The sequence below is a fragment of the Lampris incognitus genome, chromosome 9 (genome assembly GCF_029633865.1).
Source record: "Lampris incognitus isolate fLamInc1 chromosome 9, fLamInc1.hap2, whole genome shotgun sequence".
NCBI lineage: Eukaryota > Metazoa > Chordata > Actinopteri > Lampriformes > Lampridae > Lampris > Lampris incognitus.
The window spans coordinates 19,130,875-19,157,270 of record NC_079219.1 but is presented as its reverse complement, the minus strand read 5'-3'; the positions used below and the strand labels follow the sequence as shown (position 1 = coordinate 19,157,270).

At 43.9% G+C, this 26,396-nt stretch overlaps 1 protein-coding gene across 1 annotated transcript in view; it reads right to left on the bottom strand.

The window, feature by feature from the left end:
* LOC130118483 (thrombospondin type-1 domain-containing protein 7A) overlaps positions 1-26,396 on the bottom strand; it is a 91,657-nt gene that overhangs the window by 12,678 nt on the left and 52,583 nt on the right. Inside the window, exons 14-26 of the mRNA XM_056286935.1 lie at positions 25,246-25,381; positions 24,424-24,527; positions 22,600-22,794; positions 19,952-20,088; positions 19,822-19,909; positions 14,670-14,848; positions 13,964-13,969; positions 13,602-13,735; positions 12,811-12,964; positions 10,231-10,372; positions 7,659-7,774; positions 6,966-7,083; positions 1,949-2,094 (exon numbers count right to left, since the gene is read on the bottom strand). Of these exons, the coding sequence (XP_056142910.1) occupies positions 1,949-2,094; positions 6,966-7,083; positions 7,659-7,774; positions 10,231-10,372; positions 12,811-12,964; positions 13,602-13,735; positions 13,964-13,969; positions 14,670-14,848; positions 19,822-19,909; positions 19,952-20,088; positions 22,600-22,794; positions 24,424-24,527; positions 25,246-25,381 (1,655 nt within the window). The remainder of the gene's footprint in view (positions 1-1,948; positions 2,095-6,965; positions 7,084-7,658; positions 7,775-10,230; positions 10,373-12,810; positions 12,965-13,601; positions 13,736-13,963; positions 13,970-14,669; positions 14,849-19,821; positions 19,910-19,951; positions 20,089-22,599; positions 22,795-24,423; positions 24,528-25,245; positions 25,382-26,396) is intronic.

Below are 26,396 nucleotides of genomic sequence, written 5' to 3'. Positions count from 1 at the left end.
CAAAAGGGGCAAAAAAGTGGACAAATGGCCTCGATTCTCGACTTGATCATCACGGGAACGTAATAAGTATGTGAAGTCACTATGTTTTATTGATTTTAGCTGCATGTACGTCTTTTTCCTTTAGAAATGAGTAAAGCCAGGGGAAAGTTTCATCTGATGGACAGCCAAACTGCTGAAGTCAAACTTCAGAGATCTCCTGTTTTAATTTATCTTTACTTTTTAGTACAGCAAAGGAAAAATAATGTCCCCACGCTGTATCATTGCCCCAGGTAAGAATCTTGTTTTTTTTTCTCCCAATCGTATCTGGCCAGTTGCCCCACTCTACCAAGATGTCCCGGTCGCTGCTCCACCCCCTCCGCCGATCCGCGGAGGGCTGCAGACTACCACATGCCTCCTCTGATACATGTAGAGTCGCCAGCTGCTTCTTTTCACCTGACAGTGAGGAGTTTCGCCAGGGGGACATAGCGCATGGGGCCGTGGGAGGATCACGCTATTCCCTCCCAGTCCCCCCCCCCAAAAAAATAGGTGCACGGACTGACCAGAAGAGGTGCTAATGCAGCCACCAGGACACATATTCACATCCAGCTTCCCACCCACAGACATGGGCAATTGTGTCTGTAGGGACGCCCGACCAAGCCGGAGGTAACATGGGGATTTGAACCGGCGATCCCCGTGTTGGTAGTTAGCGGAATAGACCGCTATGCTACCTGGATGCCCCCAGGTAAGAATAATTTATACAAAGTTTCCACCCTGTGTAGTTCCTAAATAACAGTTTAATGTTCACTGGGATCCTGCATTAGCCATATACAATGACATCTTAGTGACTAGAGTTGTGTATGAATAGTTTGCTTGAGAGTATCTAATATTTAAGAAGGGAGCAAACAGTCATTTAAAATGATTGATAGCACAAATTCACAATGGCTGTGTCTACTGCTAAAGATAAGTAGAGAAGATTCAAAGTCCCTGTTTAACTGATTAGCTTAAAAACATTCTATTTTTACAGACTGGCCTTGTGTTTTAGAATCGGACCTTACATATTTATCAACATTTAAAAGGTCAAATTGTCATGCAAGTTGACCCATGGCAATTGAAAGTTCTGCAGCATTGTAAAAACAGCTCTCTCATGACTTCTGCTGAGCTGCTGAGGCTTCTGGGATGCAACCAGACAAATTCAGCTGTTTTCTCCAGAAATACTTGAATTTGCACCTGACAACAGTCATTTGGCTCACGACGGTCTCTTATCCTCCAGTGCAAAAATCAAAACTTTATTGGCTGCAGCACTTCACTGATCAAGTGAGAGCTGATAAACCCAATTACTATTGAATAACCCTCACACATATTGCTCACATACCTTCAGAATAACAGCATGAAAATGATGGTAATGACTAGCGGTCAGATTAATAATTGTGTAATGACTCTGCTGACTGGTTTGCAATAAGAAGAAAGGAGAAACAAGTGTGCACTCCAAAAATTCCATGAAGGAAATTCACAATGACTGAACAAAGACCCCTTTTTTATAATTAACACTGCAAATGTTAATTATAACATCTTGCAAATCATTTCTATTTATTACTCTATTGGCTCTTGTAGCTTGCCATCTGTTAATCTGTTCACAATGTTGTGTGATACACTACATATGTATAAATGCATAGAGATCTATTGGGTTGGGTTGTTTTCAGATTTGTTTTTTGCCACATTCAAGTTTTTCATGCTTACGAGGTTAGCAGATGTTGTTCACATGTCGGCATAACGCTGTGAATCAAGCAGCTTTGCGTGGATTTATAAGGGAATTCAATAATGTGATCTTATTACTGTTAAGGATATCTAATGAATACAAATTCATGCTAGACCAGTATAAGACTCAGATGATACAACTTGCCTTACTGTATCATATTGCATTACACTGTATAATATTACAGTACATACATTACATAATGAAGGGACATACCTCCACTCTACACTCGGACCAGGGACTGTACTGCCATCGGTAACAGGGCCTGACAGGACAGGGTTTCCACTGCTCCATCTGAGGCGGGCACGGCCGCCCATCACCCTGAGAGGCCTGAACCACCGACCTCTGCCGCCACATCTTTCCTGGATCAAACAGACAGGAAGTGACATCCTCAGTGAGGGGTGTGTTGTTGGTTTCATCTACACAAGCCAAAGCCTCTACCTCCGCACAGCTCCATGCACACTTTGAGACCTTTGCTAAAAAACGCAGAAGATAAATTGACTGAATTAGCTTCCCTGAATAATAGGGTACTTGATTTAGTGCTGAAGAGATAAAAGTTTTACACAACCAAAGTGGCTGTGTGCTCTTCAGCCAGTAAATGAACAAAACACAAACAGATGACACACATGAACCGATTATTAGGATTTGCCACAAAAAAGTACAATCTCTCACAGTTAATATAGAAGGTATGTTCATACTGGATAAATATAATTACATATACATATACACATGTATGTAATTGGGCTTGAATCACTAAAGCAGGTTCTTCTTCACAAAATAAAGACTACATACACAATACAAAGTATAGTTGCTTGTGAAGATGCAGTTGGAAAAGCACAGCAGGGGGCTTTCAGGTCGACGACAAGTTCATCCGTGCAGATGAGAAGGCACATGCGAAATGTTTCTCTCACTGGCGGTAACTGTCTAGAATCAAACAACTTCATCCAAATTTGCTGCCGCTCTCTGTTTGTTCGGTAGGAAACCAAAATGCTGTCAAATTGCAGCAGTGACATTTTTTTGATGATAATTGGCCCGACCGTGGCTTCACACATGCCATCTTGTTTTGTTCCCCTGAAACAAACAGTTCATGTGTACCTGTGTGTCACGCCTCACAATTTACTAGGAAAGTGAACTATTTGTGATTCTATGACCAAATAGGCAGGTGCGCTCCATTATAAGTTGTGAATGGATGAAAATTAGCCTACAGTTTATTAGGTACATGTGGTGCAGAAATTGTATGTGGTTTGCTGAAAAGGATAAGTCATCATTTTTAAATACCCGGGGTAATACCTTGGTATTACCATTATACTGCCTGATTCTACACAACGCTTATCTTTTTTTGGCATATTGATTTGGTCATGATCAAATTGAAGTGTAATTGGATTTTTTTGTGATGCTAACTGTCTGTAAAAAGAGCCGATGCATCACAGTCACAGGCTCCGAGTTTCTTTGGTTTGAAGTGCAGGGTTACCTGCTGCTGAATGGACTAAAAGTTTCAACACAATAATGCTTGCATACTCACACTTATGCATGCATGCAAAATCTGCAACTTAGTTGAGAAATCCACTTCTAATATAACTATTTTAAACCATCCACGCTCAAACCTGCAAGCCCTTCATTAGCAGGATCTACCGCCCTCATTTTCTTACCCCCAAACTAGCAACCTGCTCCCCTCACTCACCGTGCACCTGCGTCAACCTGAGACACTTATTAACACTTGAAACACCTTCCTTTTTAGCACACACGCACACAACACGAGCACACGTGTACACACAAACACGTACAGAAACACACAGACACATGCAAACAACACAGACATACTACACTACCTCATTGCCTGTTCAAGTTAGAAGACTATACGTACACACACACACACACACACACACACACACAAAATGAGGTCTTCTGTTGGTCTTTTAGCTGGTCCGAAACTCTTAGTCCATCTATTCAGTGATTAAGGTGCAACTTCACCATCATTTCAAAGGGTTCCCTACTACTCCCAAGAGCCGAGGGATTGAAACAGGGCTTGACATTTGCACTGCCCACCCACCAAATACGGGTAGAATTCAGCGGTGGCGTGTAACACAGTCACTCTCACAAGCTATTTTGGCAGGTGGCATTCTATACATACTGACTGTAGTCTTCTCAAAAGACATCTGAAATAATAAACTCATTGCAATGTGACACAATAACCCTACAACTCCCATGTTCGTGTCAGGACTACTGCTTTGCACTTGCACGCCAGTGATCGAAGCTCTTATTACATCCATGAGAGGCATGGACTTCAATGTGGTGACGCATAACAGGTGTAACCCCCCCCCCCCCGAAGAGCAGACAACACACGAGAAAACCTGATGAAGAAACTGGTAAGGAAGAGGAGACAAAGAAAAAGAAAAGACTGTTCAACGAAAAGTGGATTTCAGGTCGAGAATGGCTGGTATATGAGCCAGCCAAGAAAATCATGTACCGCACCAGTTGTAGGACATACGGCAGCGAAAAGGTGAAGGGGGTCTCTCTTGTGGTTAGGACAAACAATTTATAAGTCGAAACCATCAAGGACCATGAAAGTTCTGTCAGTCATATTGGAAGCATTGCGACCACGACGGCTGGTTCGCTACAAGACCGTGCTGTGGTGAAGTCCCTGGTCCTCATGAAGACAGCTGAGCTTGAGAAGATAGGGACGAGAGGTCGACCCTTTCAGTGGATGTGCGAGTAAGTATTAAACGTGTATTATCAAAGTAACATTGTGCTTGATTGATTGATCAGACAAAAATAATTAGTTCTCTACTGCAGAGATTTCTTCTGCTTAGCATTATTTATAGCTGTTGTTAATACATTTAAACAGACCGTTTTTCTCTTCTTAGGTCTCTTCAGTTTTGTGTTTATCTTTCCAATTAATCTTCTTTACCTCTGCACCACTTTTATTATATGCATTAAGAAGCTACTCTTTTTATGTCTTTGTTATAATTGGATGCATGTATTCATACAAAAGGAGCTTTACACACAACCTTATCAGAGCTGAATATTTTTTGACCGTATTGTTATACATTTTATGTACTCTTGAGTTGGATGTTAAAGGTGGTCATTTACATTTAAAAGGGTTGTATTTGAAGGGTTGCCACTGTGCTCTGACCAACTGGTGCGTTAAGATTAAGAGATTAAGATATACTTTATTAATCCCCGTGGGGAAATTCATCCTCTGCATTTAACCCATCCTAGCCATGTAGCTTGGAGCAGTGGGCGGCTGCAGCACCAGGGGACCAACTCCAGTTCTTCTTTCCATTGCCTCGGTCAGGGGCACAGACAGGAGTATTAACCCTACTGTGCATGTGTTTTTGATGGTGGGAGGAAACCCACACAGACACGGGGAGGACATGCAAACTCCACACAGAAAGGACCTGGGATGGCCTGGGGTTCAAACCCAGGACCTTCTTGCTGTGAGGCAACAGTGCTAACCACTGGGCCACCATGCGGCCCTAGATGCATGTAACCATATAAAGAAGGGAGGACCACACTCAAGAAATATATCTACTACTACTACTTTCAGCTGCTCCTGTTAGGGGTCACCACAGAGGATCATCCGTTTCCATTTCTTCCTGTCCTCTGCATCTTCCTCTGTCACACCAGCCACCTGCATGTCCTCCCTCACCACATCCATAAACCTCCTCTTTGGCCTTCCTCTTTTCCTCTTCCCTGACAGCTCCATATTCAGCATTCTTCTCCCAATATACCCAGCATCTCTCCTCCACACATGTCCAAGCCATCTCAATCTTGCCTCTCTTGCTTTGTCTCCAAACCACCCAACTTGAGCTGTCCCTCTAATATAATCGTTCCTGATCCTGTCCTTCTTCGTCACTCCCAATGAAAATCTTAGCATCTTCAACTCTGCCACCTCCAGCTCTGCCTCCTGTCTTTTCGTCACACTCAGAAATATACCAATCAATAGATTTACTATATCATATGTCTGGCAAAACACAAACGTTTTCGGCCATCCAGCCATCAGAGTGTATGAAAAACAGAGGGACGGTCCCTACTTAAGGCCAGGTAAGTTAACAGGTGAATGCAATCACCCATCACTCTGCCCTCACCAAAAGGGTTGTAAATCTAGTTCTTCAAGTAAATTATAGCAGATCATAGTCAACTTTAATCAAATAAAACATAATTTCCCAACAACTAAATTGTGACTTGTGAAAAGGCTGAGTGGCTAGTGAGTTTGGAAAACCACTAGCCACAGTGGTTGGTGAGCAAAAAAGTTAATGTCAAGCCGATCTCATGGATCCTGCAGAACAGCAGCAGCCAGACAACAGGAGGCCAAACCTCCGCCTGCCAATTACCAGAGATGTGATGCCATCACTTCAATAATTGCTTCTTTTCTCACACAAACCACATGCAGCATCAGTGTGATGTTGTCTGAAATAGGTTTTTTTTTAACCTTCATTTATCCAGGGACATTTTGCTCAGCGTACAGGCTTTTTTATTTTTGGAAGGCCATGCTTGATTACCTCTGCATACAGTAACACACATGTACACAACACTATTTGCACAGTGAGGTTCCTCATAAACAGACTCTGGTCAAATGGTGATTGCATTTTTCTTTTCAAATTTAATCTATCCAGCCAACAGTCTTGCTGAGCATGCACATTCTTTTTCAGTACCTACCTGCTTTCACATTCCTACAAATTTGCATTTTCACAGCTGAGGGCTGAGCGTTGCAATCACAGCCCTCGGTGCTGCTAACCACTAAGCATCTTTGCTGGAGGGGTTGAAGGTTAAGTGCCTTATTCAAAGGCAGCTCAACAGAAATTCAGAGGAAAAACATAACTCATTCATTTTCCAGAGCCAGAATTTCCAGGCCAGTCCAGGGTATTTAAATTGGCAACTCTATAGTCACATTATATTTTATATATTACATAAAGATTGCACTTTGAAAAGAGGAGGTGGCAAGCACTGTAGTCACTTTATGTATAAAGGTAATTACACATAGTTAATGACAATGGGGAGGTATAATGGACTGCCCCCAAACTGGAAGGCTGTAAGATTGATCCCTGAAACAGTGGATGAATCCTGCAAAAACGTCCCAGAGCAAGACCATGAACCTTGTTCTGCTCTAGACAGGAGGGTGAGCCACATGCCTAAAATAGAAAATGATAACATACTGTACAGTAAGATGTGTGTAAAAATTATACCTGAGTACAGTATTGACCATGCTTTTTTCATTGTCCATCAACCCTACCTTCCAATCCACAGGACTGTGAACACTCGGACCAGGCCGACCACTCTGACAGCTGGCAGTTGACGGGACACTCAACCATGCAGGAAATGTTCATCTGCCACTTCTTCTCCAAATTTAACTATAGGGGAAATGGTGGTAATTCATGATCAGTATAAATCATTCACAACACCAGTGGTGCAGACAGAGCAATCTTGGCAACACCATTAAATCTGTTAAAGCCTTGCACCAGCTTGACCTCCTAACACTGCCTTTCCCCAAAGCCTTTGTTCTAAAGGAGGCATTGCACTGAGCAGCACCAGGCCGGTCTGCTGAGATCGTGGAGCTGCCCCGAAAGCCACTCTGACACGTTTTGTTTTTGTGAATTAGCCAGACTATAAAGAGGGCCAAGGGTTAAATAGCTGTAGGGATGGCTCTGCCACAGTCCGCCGGCTACAATTACATGGAGCATAGACAGATTATGAATGAATAAAATGCTTGTCCCAAAGCACTGACAACAATCTCTGCATGGGAATACTTCTGAATATTTCATATTAGTCTTAACAGCACTGGTAGGTTACAATAATGTATGGTAATGAGTGGTATGATTAAATCATAGAGGAAGATGTTGTGTGCCAGTAAGAAAGGGTGGGAGAGAACTTAAATGTGAAAGACAGAGAGAAAAAGAAGGAAACAAAGGAAGCCTCAGAGGTTTACCTCCTCACAGAACTTGAGGTCCACAGACTTGCCATCGCTACGAACACAGTCCAGCATCCTTGTTTTAATGCCTGTACCACATACAGCGTTAGGGCTGAGCTGACAGGTACTCCAGTCTAGTGTAAAAACAAAAAACAAACCCAGAAAACATTTACAATAACATTTTACACATTTAGTTAATAATCTTATATTTAGTGACTTACTGTTAAATGAATTTAACAGGAAATATTAGTTGAGAGTGCCCCTGTGGCCAAACAGTAGATGTAATAAATCTCTTCAGTGTTTTAGGATATTGATAAATGTTACCGCAAAGCAAATAAACATGATTAAGACAGGAATACTCGAATGAAAATGAAAATCCAGATACACAGAATTTTACTATTGAGGATGTGACTTTTACATTGAGGCTGCTTATGTGCTGGTGTAGCTCCTGTAGAACAAATATGTAAAAAAGAGCAAAACTTTACCAGAGCAAAACTCTGTTTCTCATGTGGCATGCATGTTGCAAAGGATGATAAGGGAGAAGGGTAGTTGCAGCTATCGAGTACATCCAAAATGCTGTAAAAATAATCTCTCAAACAAGTGTACATTTGGAGTCAGCCTCCAAATGGCATCTGTCTGACACAGATCACAATCAATAACAGCAGACAGCTTTGTCGGCAAAGGGGTCAGTGAGGTTTAATATCGTCTCTCTTGGATCCGCCAAGTCTGTTTGCCGTCAGTATCCTAATACTGCTGTCAGTATTAGGAGGACTCTTATAAACCGCACGTTGCACAATGCAGCTTTTTTTATTAGTCAAAGGCATGACAAGGCATATGGTGGCGCAGGGGTGCAGTGGTTAGTGCTGTCACAATACAGCAAGAAGGTCCTGGGTTCAAACCCTGGGGTTGTCCAAACTTGGGGGTCATCCCAGGTTGTCCTCTGTGTGGGTTTGCATGTTCCCCCCATGTCTGCGGTGGGTTTTCTCCGGGTGCTCTGGTTTCCCCCACCATCAAAAAGACATGCATGTTAGGGTTATTACTCCTGTCTGTGCCCCTGGCCGAGGTAATGGAAAGATGAAATGGAGTTGGTCCCCGGGTGCTGCACGGCGGCTGCCCACTGCTCCTAGCTACACAGCTAGGATGGGTTAAATGCAGAGCATAATTTCCCCACAGGGATCAAAATAAAAATAATAATAACAAAAAAATACAGTACATGTTTCACTTTATTATCATATGCATATAAAAAGTACCATGTGCCTTCAAATGCAATGAAATGCATATGCCCTGGCTCTGTCAGCCCTTAAACTACATATAAGGAAATAATAAATGATAACCAAAACAATAAATAAAAAAATCATAACTCACAAATAATAAATCGCCTTACATAAATAACCTCAGTGATTTTTTTTGTGTGGGAGTTCTGATTTCTTACCTATTATGATTTATTATTTCCTTACATACAGTTTAAGGGCTGAGCGAGCCAGAGCATATGCATTTCATTGCATTTGAAGGCACATGGTACTTTTTATATGCATATGATAATAAAGTGAAACTTGAACTTGAAATGTATGCCAGTAACATCTGCCTTGTCGTGCCTTTGGCTGATAAAAAAAAGCTGCATCGTGCAACGTGCGATTTATAAGAGTCCTCTGAAATATAAAGAGGCTACAATAGTAATGCCAATGCAGTTATTTCATAAGAAACCTTGTCAGGATATTTAACGTTTTAAGAGACAAGACTTGTACGATAAGGTTGGAATAAGTAGCCCACTAAAACAAAATTTGTTGTTCTGAAGTCAAAGTGCAATATTTTATTCTAGCATACCCGGGTGGTGGAGTCTTTAGATACACATACTGTATGTACTGTTCCTTAAAAACACTATTCGGGTGCTGGGATATCACACATATACCCCGCCATCCTCTGACAAAGACAGGCGGCTGTTTTTAGCTGCAGTGGGTTTGTTTGAGTGCTCAACTCTGGGATGGGAGTCATGTCTCCTGCTGCTGAGGAGCTTTGTGGGGCTCTGGGGAGTGAAACATGGAGACTGCAACACAAAAGAGACACGGTAGCAGACAGAGAGAGTGAGAGAGAGACAGACAGAGAAAGAGACGGAAATATAGAAATAACAAACATGCAGTCAAGATTGTCCCTGTAACGATGAAAGCCAGCCCTCTTGCTAATGATCCCGGCTCGTATCATATGTGCTCATACTCTGTAAGGCCCGCGTGCTGCTGGGATCCCAGTGCTACAGATGATCTGTCTCATGCAAAGAGTTAGGAAAGGGTGAGGGCACTGAAGAACACACAGTAAATTTCAGAAGGATTAAACTTTGATCGGGGCCGGAATTCGAAAGAAAAATACCAATATTTGTGGTTTTTGGAGCGCTCCCAAGTGTCAGTGTGAAGTAAAGGCAGAGCTAAAAAAAAAAAGAGTTGGCCTGCTCAATGAGCCTTCCTGGATAAATGATGTACACTGAAACTCAAACTTAGTCGAGCATGTGGGTGGACTCACTCAGTTGTTGTGCCATACGTTGCAACTTCATGGAGACACTTATTTTACAGCGGGATTGCTTCCAGTGTTGCTCCTTTACCTGTGATGTTGTAGAAATAGTTGAAGCAGTTCAGATTTAGGCTGCAGGGCTCCTTGTCAGTGGTATCTGGACACTGTCGTCCAACGCTGGGTGAACGCAGGGTGTATGCTGTCCTCACCCGACTGATGGTTCTGGTGCAGGGCTGAAACAAAACAGCTCTATTAACCGATTCTATTCTATTCTTTTTTTTTTCTTTTTGATTCCCCCCCCCCTCCTTTTTCTCCCCTATTGCACTTGGCCAATTACCCCACTCTCCGAGCTGTCCCGGTCACTGCTCCACCCCCTCTGCCGAGCCGGGGAGGGCTGCAGACTACCACATGCCTCCTCCGATACATGTGAAGTCGCCAGCTGCTTCTTTTCACCTGTCAGTGAGGAGTTTCGTCAGGGGGACATAGCACGTAGGAGGATCACGCTATTCCCCCCAGTTCCCCCTCCCCCTGAGCAGGCATCCCCGACCGACCAGAGGAGGTGCTAGAGCAGCAACCACGACATGTATCCACATCCGGCTTCCCACCTGCAGGCACGGCCAGTGGTGTCTGTAGGGACACCCGACCAAGCCGGAGGTAACACAGGGATTTGAACCGGTGATCCCGCGTTGGTAGGCAACGGAATAAACTGCTACGCTACCCGGACGCCCCCAACCGATCCTATTCTTCTGAAAACTGATGGGGGTAGAGGCTGCTAGGATGCCTTACATTATGTTCTCAAGAATGGGTAAGTGATTAAGCAATCCATACTGCAGAGACTGATAAAAATTCAATGCAGACAGATTCCTGAACTGGAACTAAGCCCCCTTTTCGAACAGAGCTCCCGCCGCTGTGATGTCCATATTTATTGAACATTAAAGTCGATTAAAATGTGTGTGAATTTGCCTGCTTTTGGATTATTTCCCTATTGCTCCATAATTCATTTCGCTAAATAAGTGGATTACTATAGGCTGTTCTGATGTGAAGCCATTACCCAGACCCAAATCTCTGTCCACAGAGATCTCCATTTTCTGAGGCCATTTAAAGACAAATAAAATTGAATTAAATTTGGGAAGAAAAAAAAAATCCTCTTCCTCCAACCACTCTCAGAAACAGGAAATCTTGGGAATCAAAATCAGAATACTTTATTCATCCTCGAGGGGAAGTTGGGTTCTATTACAGACACTAACGCTCTAGTAAGAAAGAACTAAGAAAAAAAAACTGGGGGGAATTTTCCCCCCAGTTTTTTTCTTAAGTATTTTATCAACATGGCGGCTCGAAAAAATGTTCTACTGGAACAGAATATTGCCAGATTATATAAAGTCATTGGTCACAGAGGGACAGCGGGGGGGGGGGGGGGTAACTTGCTGCCAGTGATAGGGTAACTCCATAGCCGGCGGTGATGAATAAATCATGCTAGACGCCCCATTGGTACCACTGCTGCAGACTTCCATGTCAGGATTGGGATTGTGGGAAGTCGGTGCGTTGAGTGCTTGTGAGAGAATGGCACGTGATTAACAATGGCCAGAGTGCTGATGTAAGAACAGCGAGTCAAGTCCGGGTACATGTATTGGCCTTTTCCATGAAGCAGAGAAAAAGTTTAGAAACCAAACAAAACGTTCTGCCACCTAACGTGTTTCTGCAAATGAGAGAAAGATGATTGCGGATGCACATTACCCTGCGGGCCTGTGAGTTGCTGCAACTGTCTTGGGGCTTGATATGTTTTTTTTGCAAACTATATTGGTGGATCCTCACTTTTTTTGGGGGGGGGTTTCCCCCCCCTTTTTCTCCCTAATTGTACTTGGCCAATTACCCCACTCTTCCTAGCCATCCTGGTGGCTACTCCACCCCCTCTACCGATCTGGGGAGGGCTGTGGACTACCACATGTGGACTCGCCAGCCGCTTCTTTTCACCTGACAGAGAGGAGTTTCGCCAGGGGGACGTAGCGCGTGGGAGCATCACGCTATTCCCCCCAGTTCCCCCTCCTCCCTGAACAGGCGCCCCGGCCAACCAGAGGAGGCGCTAGTACAGCGACCAGGACACTTACCCATATTCGGCTTCCCACCCGCAGACACAGCCAATTGTGTCTGTAGGGACGCCTGCCCAAGCCGGAGGTAACAAGGGGATTCGATCCAGCGATCCCCGTGTTGGTAGGCAACGGAACAGACCGCTACGCTACCCGGACGTCCGATCCTCACTTTTTTGATAGGGCTGTGAGAATAGTCTCATAGGTAAATTCAAATTGGAGTGTGCTTTCAGCAAATGTGAATTTAAGAGCTGTTCACAATCCTCCCATGTTAATTACAAATTGAATTTCTCCCCTGTTCAACACCAAGCGAATGCAGAATAGTTTAAGTGATATACAAACCGTTTCTCTAAATATCTTCTTAAGTTTATTCCGTCACGGCCGATGTGAAATAACCTGCTGGCAAAGATTTAACTACTACTTAATAGGGTACAGTACTGCTTCTTAATTTTCCTTGGCTTTAGAGAAACTATCCACAACAAGAAACTGATAAAGATGAATCTGTGTGGGCTTCAAGGAATTCTCACATTTCCCTCTCTAGTCAGTGGCTGAGGACCAAACTCCTTTGATTTTAGCTTTGCCCTTACTAGGCTGCAGCGGCTCCAGGTCCCCCAGTCGTTCAGCACACAGTCCTCTGGGCAAGGCAGCCGACTCTCTCTGGCTCCCAGGGGCATCTCCTCCGGGTCACACAGATAGTCCTCCACAGGGTCCGATGGTCCATCTATGGTGTTGAGCATGCACCTGTGGGATTCATCATCCAGAGATGGGTTAAGGTTCACTTTAAGTGACACCGCACAGGTGAGATGACGGCTATCATGTCTTTTGTAAGGAGAATGTCATCGTTGAAGATTACATTTTATTTGTCATGGAGAGTGCAAGGGACATGTGATATTTCTTTTTTTAATTTCCCCCCCTTTTTCTCCCCAATTGAACCCAGCCGACTACCCCACTCTTCCAAGCTGTCCCGGTCGCTGCTCCACCCCCTCTGCCAATCTGGGGAGGGCTGCAGACTACCACATGCCTCCTCTGATACATGTGGAGTCGCCAGCTGCTTCTTTTCACCTGACAGGAGTTTCACCAGGGGGACATAGTGCGTGGGAGGATAACGCTATTCCCCCTAATTCCCCCTCTTCCCGAACAGGTGCCCGACCAACCAGAGGAGGCGCTAGTGCAGCGATCAGGACACTAACCCACATCCGGCTTCCCACCCGCAGACATAGCCAATTGTGTCTGTAGGGACGCCCGACCAAGCCAGAGGTAACACGGGGATTCTAACTCGCAATCTTCGTGTTGGTAGGCAACAGAATAGACCGCTACACCACCTGGATGCCCATATAAAGCAATCTTAATCATATTTACTCATTTAGTGAATTCTTACCTGACTTTTCTGGTCTGAACACCCTCTCCGCAGTTCTCCTTTAGGTCCACGTTGCTGACCTTCCACACACTCCATGGGTCGGCCACCCAGACGTACTGATTACAGTCACTCTGACATGGCACAACCTCATACACCTGGGGACATGGAAAGGATTTAAACGCATGACATTTGGATAATCTTCTCAATGTACTTAAATTATCAAATAGACATTTCATGGTGGATAGAGTAGCCTGTCCAGTGTTTAAACAGCAAAAATTGGACGGCCTATTTTTTCCCCCCGACATTGAACATATTTCACATATTTCAGCATTTGTAAATATATCTGTAAATATATCACAAAAATGTACAAGAGCAGCTCTTACCTGGGCCTGTTGTGATGGGTCACATTGGGCATTGGAGGGATTTAAAGGAGACACAGCTGGATTAATGAACACATGCCAACTGTTCATACTTTATAGTGCAGCACATCTGATTAACGTAACATTCTGAGGGCATAATCAGAAGAGCCCCTGTCCCAAATACCTGTGTGAATTTGGCAAACACAGACACACCCAAACACAAAGCCAAACACAGACCGACGCGACCTTAATCTGCATCTGTTACTATACACATGGGCTTGGAGCATTTCATTTTCTGCAAATCAAGACAACCTCAAGGAATTACGCGGTGCACAGCAGGGCATTAGGGGTAGTGGATGGAATCCATTTATAGCTTCCATCGCTTCTCGAAATGCTGCTGCTCAGCAAAAACGAGAGCTGCAATAATGAGGGAAAGTAATGAAAGCCTTGCGGTCTCAGGCTTATTATTCATTAAGATTTCATTTGTACCCTTTTCGCCTTCCCTTTCTGCCTTTGCCATGTCTGATATGTTTAATGTGTATCACAGTTGTAATAACTCCAACATGGCAGTATGGTTCATGAATATTTGCTATTAAACAAACAGCTATTGAAAAAAACGCCTTTCATTTTTTCCCCCTCTAGTTGTTACACTATTCAGCCATCAATATGTGGAGAATTTAGGGGTCAGTTTAGCACATCCGGGCATTGAATTTCAGGTCATGGACAGTACCTGGTTGATGTGGTCCAGTTTGGGGCAGGGCCGCCCACCGTTGTAAGGTTTCTCCCGAAGCCACTTGGAGCGAACTTTGACCCCGCTGCCACAGGACTTGCTACAGCGTGACCAGTTTGACCACTCACTGAGCTTACAGTCTGATGGACAGGGGATGATGCACGCCTCCTCAATGTAGCCTGCAACGAGGATGGAGAATGACTGAGAAGTAACGCTATGGCCGCTCAATGTCATCAGACAAACGTTTTTTGTCCTTTACAGCTCGTGACTCCAAAGAAAGTGATGCTTACCTGTTACGCCACGCAAAAGGTAGTACATAAACAACAGAAAAACTGTGAAACCACAAATTGTCTTTTTTTTCCCCTTTTTTCTCCCCAATTGTACGTGGCAAATTACTCCACTCTTCCGGGCCATCCCGGTCACTGCTCCACCCCCTCTGCCGATCTGGGGAGGGCTGCAGACTACCACATGCCTCCTCCGATACATGTGGAGTTGCAAGCCGTTTCTTTTCACCTGACAATGAGGAGTTTCGCCAGGGGCACATAGCATGTGGGAGGATCAAACTATTCCCTCCAGTTCCTCCTCTTCCCTGAACAGGCAACCTGACCGACCAAAGGAGGCGCTAGTGCAGTGACCATGACATCATACCCACATCTGGCTTCCCACCCGCAGACATGCCCAATTGTGTCCGTACGGATGCCCGACCAAGCCGGAGGTAACGCAGGGATTCGAACCGGCACTCCCCGTGTTGGTAGGCAACAGAATAGACTGCTATGCTACCTGGACGCCCGGTACAAATTGCCTTTTCTCTTCTCTTTAGGCTACCATAATCATTACAAGAAAGCAAAAGTCAGTAAATTATTAGAAAACGGCACATACCACAATAGTTGTGACAAAAGATAGTAGTTTAAAAATGAATTTCCAACACGGTATATATCATCCACAACTGCACCCTCCACAAAATCATTTAACACCCTGCTAGAGGGTCCAAACCCCCGTGTGAGCGACTGCTTTAGAAGAGCTAGGGTGAAGAAACCTTGCACAGCTTCAGAAACCTTGGCTGGTGTGGGATCACATTTGTCCTTGTTTGCACATCTTGTCCCCCCCCCAATTGTATCTGATGCCTGACCAAGCCGGAGGTAACATGGGGATTTGAACCCGCGATCCGCATGTTGGTAGGCAACGGAATAGACTGCTGCCCCACCAAGACGCCCCTCCCCCTTTTTTTCTAATACAGTAAAGCTCATCTGATATACAGAAAAGTCCAACAACTCTGAAATGCCAGAAGCAAGGAAATGCCATGTTGTTATAAGTACACTAAAAAACTTATTTACCGATAGGTCACAAACTAATCTCAATGGATCTATTGATTTTCAGCAGCGTGTGGAACGGACATAGGCCCACATTCAAATGGCTAATTTCATGGACTTATGAAAGCTTAGACTGTGTGAGGCCGGGTTTTGAGCTGGCAGCAAGTGTTATCATTTCAATCTATTTTTCTTGTGCTCGGCTGGCCTGAGGGGTGAGAACACAGTGAAAGGGGTTGAATTTTAAGGTTCTCACTCCGGCCATTACTCTTGTTTATTTGGATCATTCCCCGTCTCTGGGCTGTGATTTTCTCGGTTTTTGCCAATATGCGCTGGTCGAGGTTCGGCCAAATGCACAGAGAGGGATTATTCTTCTGAATCACTGGCTTTGTGTCAGAAAATGCTCTGAGGAAGTCTCTTTGAAAGACGACTAGTTTTTATTTAGTGTTACGTAACAAGCACCGGCCCATAAATAAATTCAGCTTTTGATTAAGAAAATCAATGAGGTGAACGAGACCACAAAGTGGAGTGTCTCCTGGGGTGTCAAACCACTTCCATTTTCTGATGCGGCATCTTTTAGCCTGATCTTTTTTCTTTCTTTTTTTTTGCAGCGAAAAACAAGTGCTGCTCAGATGACTGACAGGACTTTTGAAAAATAGTCCTGGTTTGCAATTACATCCTGAGGAAATACTTACATGCTGTTCTATCCATATGGCAGCCTTCAACAAGACACAGATTGCAATTGGATTTTGCAAATTTCTTTCATGCTTTATCTTAGGAGGGGTATTACTGAGTGTGCCTGTTCTTTTTCAGCATCTCGCTGCTTTCCCTAAACACATTTACACACATTCACACCTGAGAGACATCCACTACCAGCACAGACTAATGGAGCTAACCACCAAATCTGTTTGGCTAGAACAAATGGATTTTCAATGCCTTGCTCAACAGCATATCAATAGATTTTGAGGGGGCAAAAACACTTCTCATTCACTTTTCTTTGCTCAGATTTTCTGTCCCAGTGTTTTGCGTCTCATCCTCAGTGCCTTGGTGAGTTCAGCGTGACCTCAACCTCATCAACTCTAACCTCCTATTCTGCACAATGGCACACAGTCAGTATATTGTATACATTGCCACTATGTGACTTAAAGTTCACTTGCAGGTTAAATGTTACTGTCACTCAGTTTGCAGTTCACTTGCAATTCAGCAAATACGTATAAACTTGTTAGGTATCCTGCCAAGCTGTCAGAATGGTTTGGGCAAATCCAGATTTTGGGATCTCTTGCCTTTGGAAATCAGCATCAAATCTGGAACCAACATCTGCTTAGGCTCCCAAACAGGTTGTCGTCAGAGTATGAAACTAGCCTTTTTATTCTCATGCCACTTTGGCTGGTACAGCACCCAACATTACCAGTCAACTGCACTATTCCCTTAGCCAATTCGATTAAAAAAAAATCAGAAAGATTAAATACTAACATCACCCCTCAGTATCAGCTGTGCTCCGACCTGTTTTCATTTTTGAAAGTGCTCAGAAGCATGAATGGGGTGGGGAGGTCTGTGCTGCCAGCCAGACACGAGGAGCAGAATAGGTTTGGTGGAATCAGTCTGTCTTGCTGATTTGTGAGGGTAGTATCATTCATATTTCTTTTTGTGTGACATGTGATGTGCGCAAAAAATACTTTCACACGTACAGCTAAACATTCAAAACTATACATTGGAAGATTCAATACAGGAACTGTGGCTACAATCATGATAACATGATAATATTGAGATTCCACCCACGATTGATTTCTCCCCGCTAAACAAAACTGTATATTTCAGTGTTTCATTCAAAAACACATTTTAATTTAATCTGTGCAGCCACTCTTTCGGTGACTGTGAACAGACTAAGAATTTTAAAATTCCACGAATTGCCAGAAATCCCATTACTTGTTGGAACTCCTTCAGGAAGAGAGGAGGAACTTACTGTAAACCATTAAGATCTGTAAATTTTGCAACAAAAATGCATTAGCCAATTTTTATGCCATATTTTCTCTGGCCACTTTTCTCTGGCTGTTGCCAATATGGGTCACCATGAACCACCAAACCTGTACCTGTCTACTGCAGTTCTGTACAAGCTCGCAGGTTCTCACCAAGATGTTTCCCTGCTCTGCACAGGGAAAACACTGTCCCCTGGCCCGTGTCCTACTGAGCTATATCCTGCTAAGCCAAGGCCTGGGTCCCCCAAGAGCCACCCTATAATATCAAATCATGGAAAAAGGCAATGAATTAGGGGTCCCTAGCAGTCAAACACAAAACCAACACAGCAACACATTGACATGTCTTCCTATACTACACCACAGCATACAGTATGATTTCCATGACCGATATTGGGCAGTTTTAAATGTTGCTTGGTGAATAGCTGGGTGTTTTGATTAACTTGCCTGATCTCCACTAGCTCTCCAACCATGACATTGTTCACTGGTATGGCTGGATTAAAAAAAAAAGATTCTAAACCAAATCCCAAGACATCCCTGAGAATGTTTGATTGTTGCATCTTCCCTTTGATTATATCCCCCCTCAATATTACAGGTCAAGGAAATCAACTCTCAATTTTCTATGACCTCCTGTGGCCGTGGGACCCTCGAATCAAGAAACTCAAAAGATTCACATCAGTTTCCGCCCCCTCCAAAAATGAACAAGACAATCTGATAAAAAAAAAAAAAGGCAAACGACAGCTCGCCTCCTTGTCTAAGTTCTGACAGCCACCACATTTTAATGTTCATTTCCTTTTTGACTGACATCTGTAAGAACAAAGAGATAACAGCAGCACAGCACTGCCCGATCTCCATCACAGCCCAGGGCATCCTTTTAGCTGTGGAGTGGCGGAATGACCACGTTTCCTTCAATATCAAGATCAACTGTGATGATGGCTGTGACGGAGGGCGATGCAGAGATATGAGGAATGGTAGCGGAAGGGAGGATGAGGGTGGGTGAGGGCGGGGGGTGTACTGAAGATGGAATTAGAAAAAGGCTTGATGATATCTGTGAGGTGCACATGTACTGTACGCCAGGCTTTGTGAATGCATTTTTGTTTTCCTATACACCTCCACCAATGTATACACCACACACACATATGCACTCACATGTTAGCGTGCATGCACGCACGCACACGCACACACACACACACACACACACACATCCTTAGGATGCATTTCTGTCACACCCACTCTCAGATGAATTGGTGCATATCTGAATGTGTGACTCACACCAGAAGACTAAAACCTTGTTTATAAATGCACAACACCAATGTATTCATTTCAACATCTCCCGCATTCTATTTTCACAGCAATTTCACAGTGAGTTTCAAAGACCAGATTCTTTGCTTGAAGTATTTTGGATCTAAGATAAGACCCTACAACGAGGAGGCAAATGAATATGACAAGGATGTGCCTGAAAAAGGCCTTGTTATATGGATTTCAGTATTCAAAAAGAGTAGCTAGCCACCTCAGCAGTGGATTCGTGCGAGCAAAAACAAAGTCCTCCGCTCGGATGTAAAAGAGGAATTCTTTTTCTTTATTCTGTAGGATGCCAATGTGCAACGGTTTATTTCTCTCAACCTTAAAGCCAATGAGAAATTATGACAGAAGAGCAAAAACGTATATTTCCCATACAGCACTGGTTTGATACCGCTTTGTTTTGGTAGCAGATTTATGTCAGATCAACAGCCATCATTAAAGGTCATAGGTCAAACTTAACAGAGCAATGCACGATGCGATTAAATCTGTGCTCTGAGCGACAGGCTCAGGGGGATTAAGGCTAGACACACACACACACACAGAAACGCACAAACAAACACATGAACCTACCGTGACTGTTACAGCGCGAGGTCTCCACCAACCTGTTGTCTTGGTCATAACACACCATGGCCTGGTAGCGGTAGCCCTGGCCACACTCCTTGATGTCCCCCTGGACCTTCATCCCCAGCATACTTTCCACCCGACCACCCTCAGGCAAGATACAGTCAGACCAATTACCCACAGGTTGAGCATTATACTTGTCACAGGGGCAATATTGGGTCTCGCTCAGAGGGTACATTTGGGTGTTCTTGCACTTATCCTTCTTCTTGCTCCTCCCTAAGGAGTGGAGAGGGAAAAGGGTGAGAAGACATAACTCAAGAGAAGTGACCGTGCAAATATTTGCTAATGTCTAAAGGATTTCTGTCTCCATGGGACTAATTGGACAGCATGTCTCCTTGAGTTGTGCTGTCTCTGCTGATGAGGGCCTCGTTAGGATTGGGAGATAGAATCAAAATGAAGCAATAATTCATGAGATGCTAGACTAAGTTGGGCCTATCAGCACAACTTAGCTGTCCTAAAGTTACTGTTAAGCAAAGCTTCTCATGGCTTGTTGTTTTTATTTTATTTATTTATTTTTACCCCTCCCCTCTTTTCTCCCAATTGTATCCGGCCATTGGCTCCACTCTTCCGAGTTGTCTCGGTCACTGCTCCATCCGCTTCGCCGAGCCGGGGAGGGCTGCAGACTACCACATGCTTCCTCTAATACATGTGGAGTCGCCAGCCACTTCTTTTCACCTGACAGTGAGGAGTTTCGCCAGGGGGACGTAGTGCGTGGGAAGATCACGCTATTCCCCCCAGTCCCTCCTCCCCCCTCAGCAAGCGCCCCGACCAACCAGAGGAGGCGCTAGTACAGCGACCAGGACACACACCCACATCCCTCTTCCCACCTGCAGACACAGCCAATTGTGTCTATAGGGACGCCCGACCAAGCTGGAGGTAACACGAGGATTTGAACCAGTGAGCCCTATGTTGGTAAGCAACGAAATAGACTGCTACGCCACCGGGACACCCTTTGTTGCTTTTATAAAATGACTGTAATATACCGTATTGATAAAAATGGAAACAAACATTCAAGTTATTTGTCTTTTAAACAAATTTGTGCTATAGAGTATTGCTGTTTTACTAAAGCCCATCCATCCATTATCCAAACCGCTTATCCTGCTCTCAGGGTCGTGGAGATGCTGGAGCCTATCCCAGCAGTCATTGGGCGGCAGGCAGGGAGACACCCTGGACAGGCCGCCAGACCATTACACAGGGCCCACACACACACACACACACACACACACACATTCACCCCTAGGGACAATTTAGTACGGCCGATTCACCTGACCTACATGTCTTTGGACTGTGGGAGGAAGCCGGAGCACCCGGAGGAAACCCATGCAGACACGAGGAGTTTTACTAAAACCACTTGACTTATTTTGAGCTGAAACATGCTAAGCTTTATTAATAAAAGATAGCACAAGGAGATGCTGATTATTTTGACCATTTTGCTAACTAGCTGATGACAGTATTTTATTATGCCTTGCTCTACTTGCATATCTCCCTCATTAAAATTATTTCAATGTGATTTCTTGTGCTTACTACACCAGGGAACCAAAGCTGATTTGCTGCTAATTGCACACAAACTGTTTATTGTGGTGCAGCCCCCTACAACCTTCTCACCAAGGTCATGGCTGTGAGAAGAGTACTGGAAAAGTTTATGTCAACAACGGCATTATATGCATTGTTTTGAATGCCGTATATTGAACCTGGAAAATACTGTACATCTGAGCTTGCAGTTTTTCCATGCATGCAATTTCTCATTATTTTTATACAGTGGCCTATCCATGTCATCACTTTCATTCATTCAATTCTTACTCAGGGTCGCGGGGATGCTGGAGCCTATCCCAGCAGTCATTGGGCAGCATGTACCCTGGGACAGGCCACCAGATCATCACAGGGCCCGCCCACACAACCACCCAACACACACACACACACACACACACACACACACACACACACACACACACACACACACACACTTAGGGACAATTTAGTACGGCCAATTCACCTGACCTACATGTCTTTGGGCTGTGAGAGGAAACCGGAGCACCTGGAGGAAACCCACACAGATACGGGGAGAACATGCAAACTCCACACTGAGGATGACACCCAAGGTTGGTCTACTCTGGGGCTTGAACGCAGGACCTTCTTGCTGTGAGGCGACTGCACTAACTACTATGCCACCGTGCCGCCCTGTCATCACTTTGTGGGACAAAATTAGCTGTAAACTGTGGATGGTTCACATGCCAAAATCCCCATTGTATTTTACCATATGAAAACGGCACCCAGAGGAAACCAACGCAGACACAGGGAGAACATGCAAACTCCACACAGAGGACGACCCGGGATGACCCCCAAGGTTGGACAACCCCAGGGTTTGAACCCAGGACCTTCTTGCTGTGAGACGACTGTGCTAACCACTGTGCCACCTTGCCGCCCTCTCCATCTTGTGTGACTACAAAATAACCTCAGACTGGGTAACAGTTTCGATTGGACAACAGCACTCAAAGACCTTCTTTAGGATTGTAGTTTTAATCAAACAGGAATATATAGTTGGTAAGTCATCACTGAACAAATTTCTCACCACACACTTTGTTTCCCTTTCTTCCTTTTCACTTTGACCTTTGCACTCATCAATTACATCTAACTATGGCCTAAGCATCAGCACAAAGGAACTTGTTTGACATGGGTCAAAAACAACTTGTCATTGTTTGCATTGTGAAAAAAAAAGGTTATCCTTACCTATCAAAGCCCTCTTTCTGGTGCGGACCCCTACACAGTCAGCTGTGCAAGAGGAGAACTTGGACCAGTTGGTAAGTTGGCAGTCATCCTGGCAAGGGAGCTGGCAGCGTTGAATGACGGGAGGCATGGTCTTGGCGAATTTCAGACATTCACTGATGTCGGCCTGCGTCCCATCCAGCTGGCGACATGATACCGCTGGAGGAATTGGGGGGAAAAAGGCTCCATTACAAGGTCTAAGAGGCCATTTTGTCTTTGGCCATTTCTGGTTACAAAAGATCGATTAGTAGTCATAGTGTGTTTTTTGAAAGTGCAAATGGAAGGCTTGCTCATAAGAGGATGTAACAACGAGATATTTAACATCAAATAGTTAGAAAATAACTAAAGAGTAGATGAGAAATATACCAAAACTATGTGATTATGTTGGATCTCATGGAGATAATATAGTGCCAAATTAACTGCCATAGGTGGACCATGCACATGCACATGGCTACCTCGACTGCTTTGATTTGCATGAGCTAAATCATGTAGGTTTGGGTCATCCTGTTGTTTAGACTTACAATAAAACCGCTACTTGGTGCTGCTGTATTTCAAATTTCCAATTCAGATCTTCTGGCGCAGACGTCCTGCAGGATTGTAGCTCCATGCAGAAGTCACTCTCCAAGTATATTTATGCTGAACCTGTCAGATTTTGTTTGTCCAAGAGTTTGTGTATGCTTGTATATGTATATACTATGTGTGTTTGTGTTTATGTGTTGGCATGTGTCTGAGCAAGCATTTTTGTGTATGAGCACTAATACTCAGTGACAGCGAGCCTGCAGGTCAGAGGGGCCGTTAGTGTTTTATTTTGCTTTTGCCCCTGAGGGAAGAACTCTGTCCAGGTATACCATACAGATAAATGCCTATATAATGAAAGACACCGCATCTCTCTTGGACGTAGTCAAGTTCAAATCACTCCTTCACTTGAGAAGTTTCAAAGCTGTGGAACGGTAAGTGCAAGGGAGACCCATGCATCAGATGTCATATGGTGTCAAATCACTTAAAAGCTGCAGAGAATAGGAGCTGTATGCCCAAGTAAAACTAAATTAAACCGCTACGCATTTGCATGAATAAATTGTTAAAAGACATATTTTTTCTCTATCCGTTAATGTATGCTTAACGGTATGAATTGGAAATTTAGTCTCTATAAAAAAGTTTTCTCTAGGAACGAAGACATAATGAAACGGATCATTTTGCTTGAACTCCTGAAATTGGATTTATTATGAATAGGTTCTCGGGGCTACACGACACATCTGCTCTCCATAAAGTAAAATACAATGTTCTTGAGGTGAGAAAGTGTCACAGCTCCTTCAAAACAATGCTTGTCATTTATGTTGAACATGTTGTACTGCAGTTTGCTAAAGGCAAAGTGAATCACCTTCCAAATTTCAACACAACACCTTAAATTAAAATTGCATGACAAGAGCCTGAGGTGCAGAAAGCCAGCAGCGGAACAACTCAAAACTGTCAAACAGGTCTCACAAGGTTAGCGACAAGTTGGGAAAACGTTCCCCACTTGAACTCATGGATGTTGTTTTTTTTTAAATAAATAAATAAATCTTGGTGATCTGAGGCGTGTCATCCCCAGTTTCAGTTGTCTCGCAAGTACGTGGATTTGAAGTGTGCTCTAAGAAGCACAATTTGCATTTTCCGTAAACCCTGGCACATCCAGCTGTTTCCTAGTGGCTGAGGTCATTGAATAATTTTATTTCAGGATGGCAAGTGCTGACAATAATGATAGCTGACAGTGCACAGAGAAATAAGGTGTGAAGAGAGGTGTGTCTGTACCTCTTGTTTGAAGACCTGGTCCACAGGTCTCCTGGGCCCCAGGGCTGTCCTGCCTGAGAAACCATGGAACCAGCTGGCACTTTCTCCACTTGTGGGTCTTCCATCTGCAGAGCGGTAGCACGGCATTAGTATTTACACCATGCTATGTGGTAATGTGTAATGAGTGAATGCTGCAACTCTCATACCGTGATAACAAAGAACACATTGAAATGCATATGTCTCATCATGACTAATTCCTGCACATTTATCTCTCAGGGTGAAATAAATTATTCTCTCTGACACTCCAATGTTGAGTACACGATATCATTTTGACAGAAAATGTTCAGCTTTAATTCAGACAAAAGGTTTTTCCACTACTGTCATATAAAACATTTGGGGCTCCCCAAGTGGCAACTTGTCAGGAATAAAAACAAATCAATCAATCAATCTATCTATCTATCTGTCTGTGTCGATCGATCGATCGATCTATCTATCTGTCTAGCTATCTATCTAATCTGTCTGTCAGTCCATCTCTGTCTGTCTGTCTGTCTCTCTGTCTCTGTCTGTCTGTCCGTCTGTCAGTCAGTCTCTCTGTCTGTCTGTCAGTCAGTCTCTCGGTCTGTCTGTCTGTTGGATCGCAGGGTCTCATTTGAGAGCGAGGTCTGCTTTATTGTCTGTCTAAGGCATTTTTGGAAATCATTCAATGGGTTTTGACGAGTTTCAAAAACTTAGTCAAACTGCTGAGAACGTTGTACTTCAAATTCAAGTAAAACTATATAAAACTGTATAAAAAAAGTTAACAGGTTTTCAGTTGACAACAGCATTATGGTGTTAGACTTTCACCTGAACCCTGGGCAAACCTTTGGGGCCTCACAGTCCCTCTCCTCCTCCAAAACTTCCGGACAGTCCTGTCCCCCATTGGACGGCATTTGGATGATGAGACGGTTCCTTGTCTGCTTTGTCTTCACAATGTTACCGGCTGAGCAGACACAGACAGTTATTGAATTACAAGACAATTTAAAAGGAAACTGTTTAGGGAGCAGGTCAAAATAATGAGCCGAGATGAATACTTTGAATACTCTTCTGCCAACATCAAATCTAATCGGAGGGTTACCATAAGACATATTTGTTTATGATAATTATTGTTGTCCAACCAACAAGGAAGATATCGAAAAACCTACCAGAACCTATGCTCAGTGCTGATTAAATGTCTGACATTTCTCATGTGAAGACATCCTGAAATTATTCATGAGAATTGAATGAACCTGGATATCCCTGACCTCTGTTTCAAACCTGCTTGTGTGGGAGTTATTCTCTGTACAAGGGATAGGTGTCAACAGCAGCAAATAAAAATGCATCATCATCGCTACTGCATTGAGAACTGAGGAGATTTATGCTGGTGTCATGTGAAGAGGTCAGCAAAATATGACTGATGATTATTTCATGCCGTAAATCAATTTCATGTATTCTCCAATGTTCGCCGGCTGGGGCTATGGTTGGGTGACAAAGGCGACCTCATCTGAAGGCTGTTTTTTATTTCCCAGCATGAAAACAACAACAAGGAGACACTTGCTGACACTTGTAGCCATGGGCGAGTTGGTTTGCCAGGCGTTCTAAAAAAGGTTTACTCAAAGGTTGTCCCATATGCCAATCTGTCAAATTAATTATCTGTAACGAGACGTGAGAGGAAATTTTTGAGGAGTGCGGAGACTTTAACGGGCATTTAATGTGTCTGGCACTGCACAGTGGGCTCCACCTCTGTAGTCTTTCACCAAAGTTAATTTGCAATAGCATTTGTACATCCTTGTGTTGTACTGAGCTTAAGTCTACGCTGCTGTGTATCACTGCTGCACTGTGTATCACTGGTGTATCACCGAAACTTGGTAATTGGAAAATTTTTCCTGGCTCCACCTTTTACTGCTGATATCCGATTGCATTCCTGGATTAAACATGTTCCTTTACATTAATCAGTCTAATTTTCTGTTGTTTCAGTG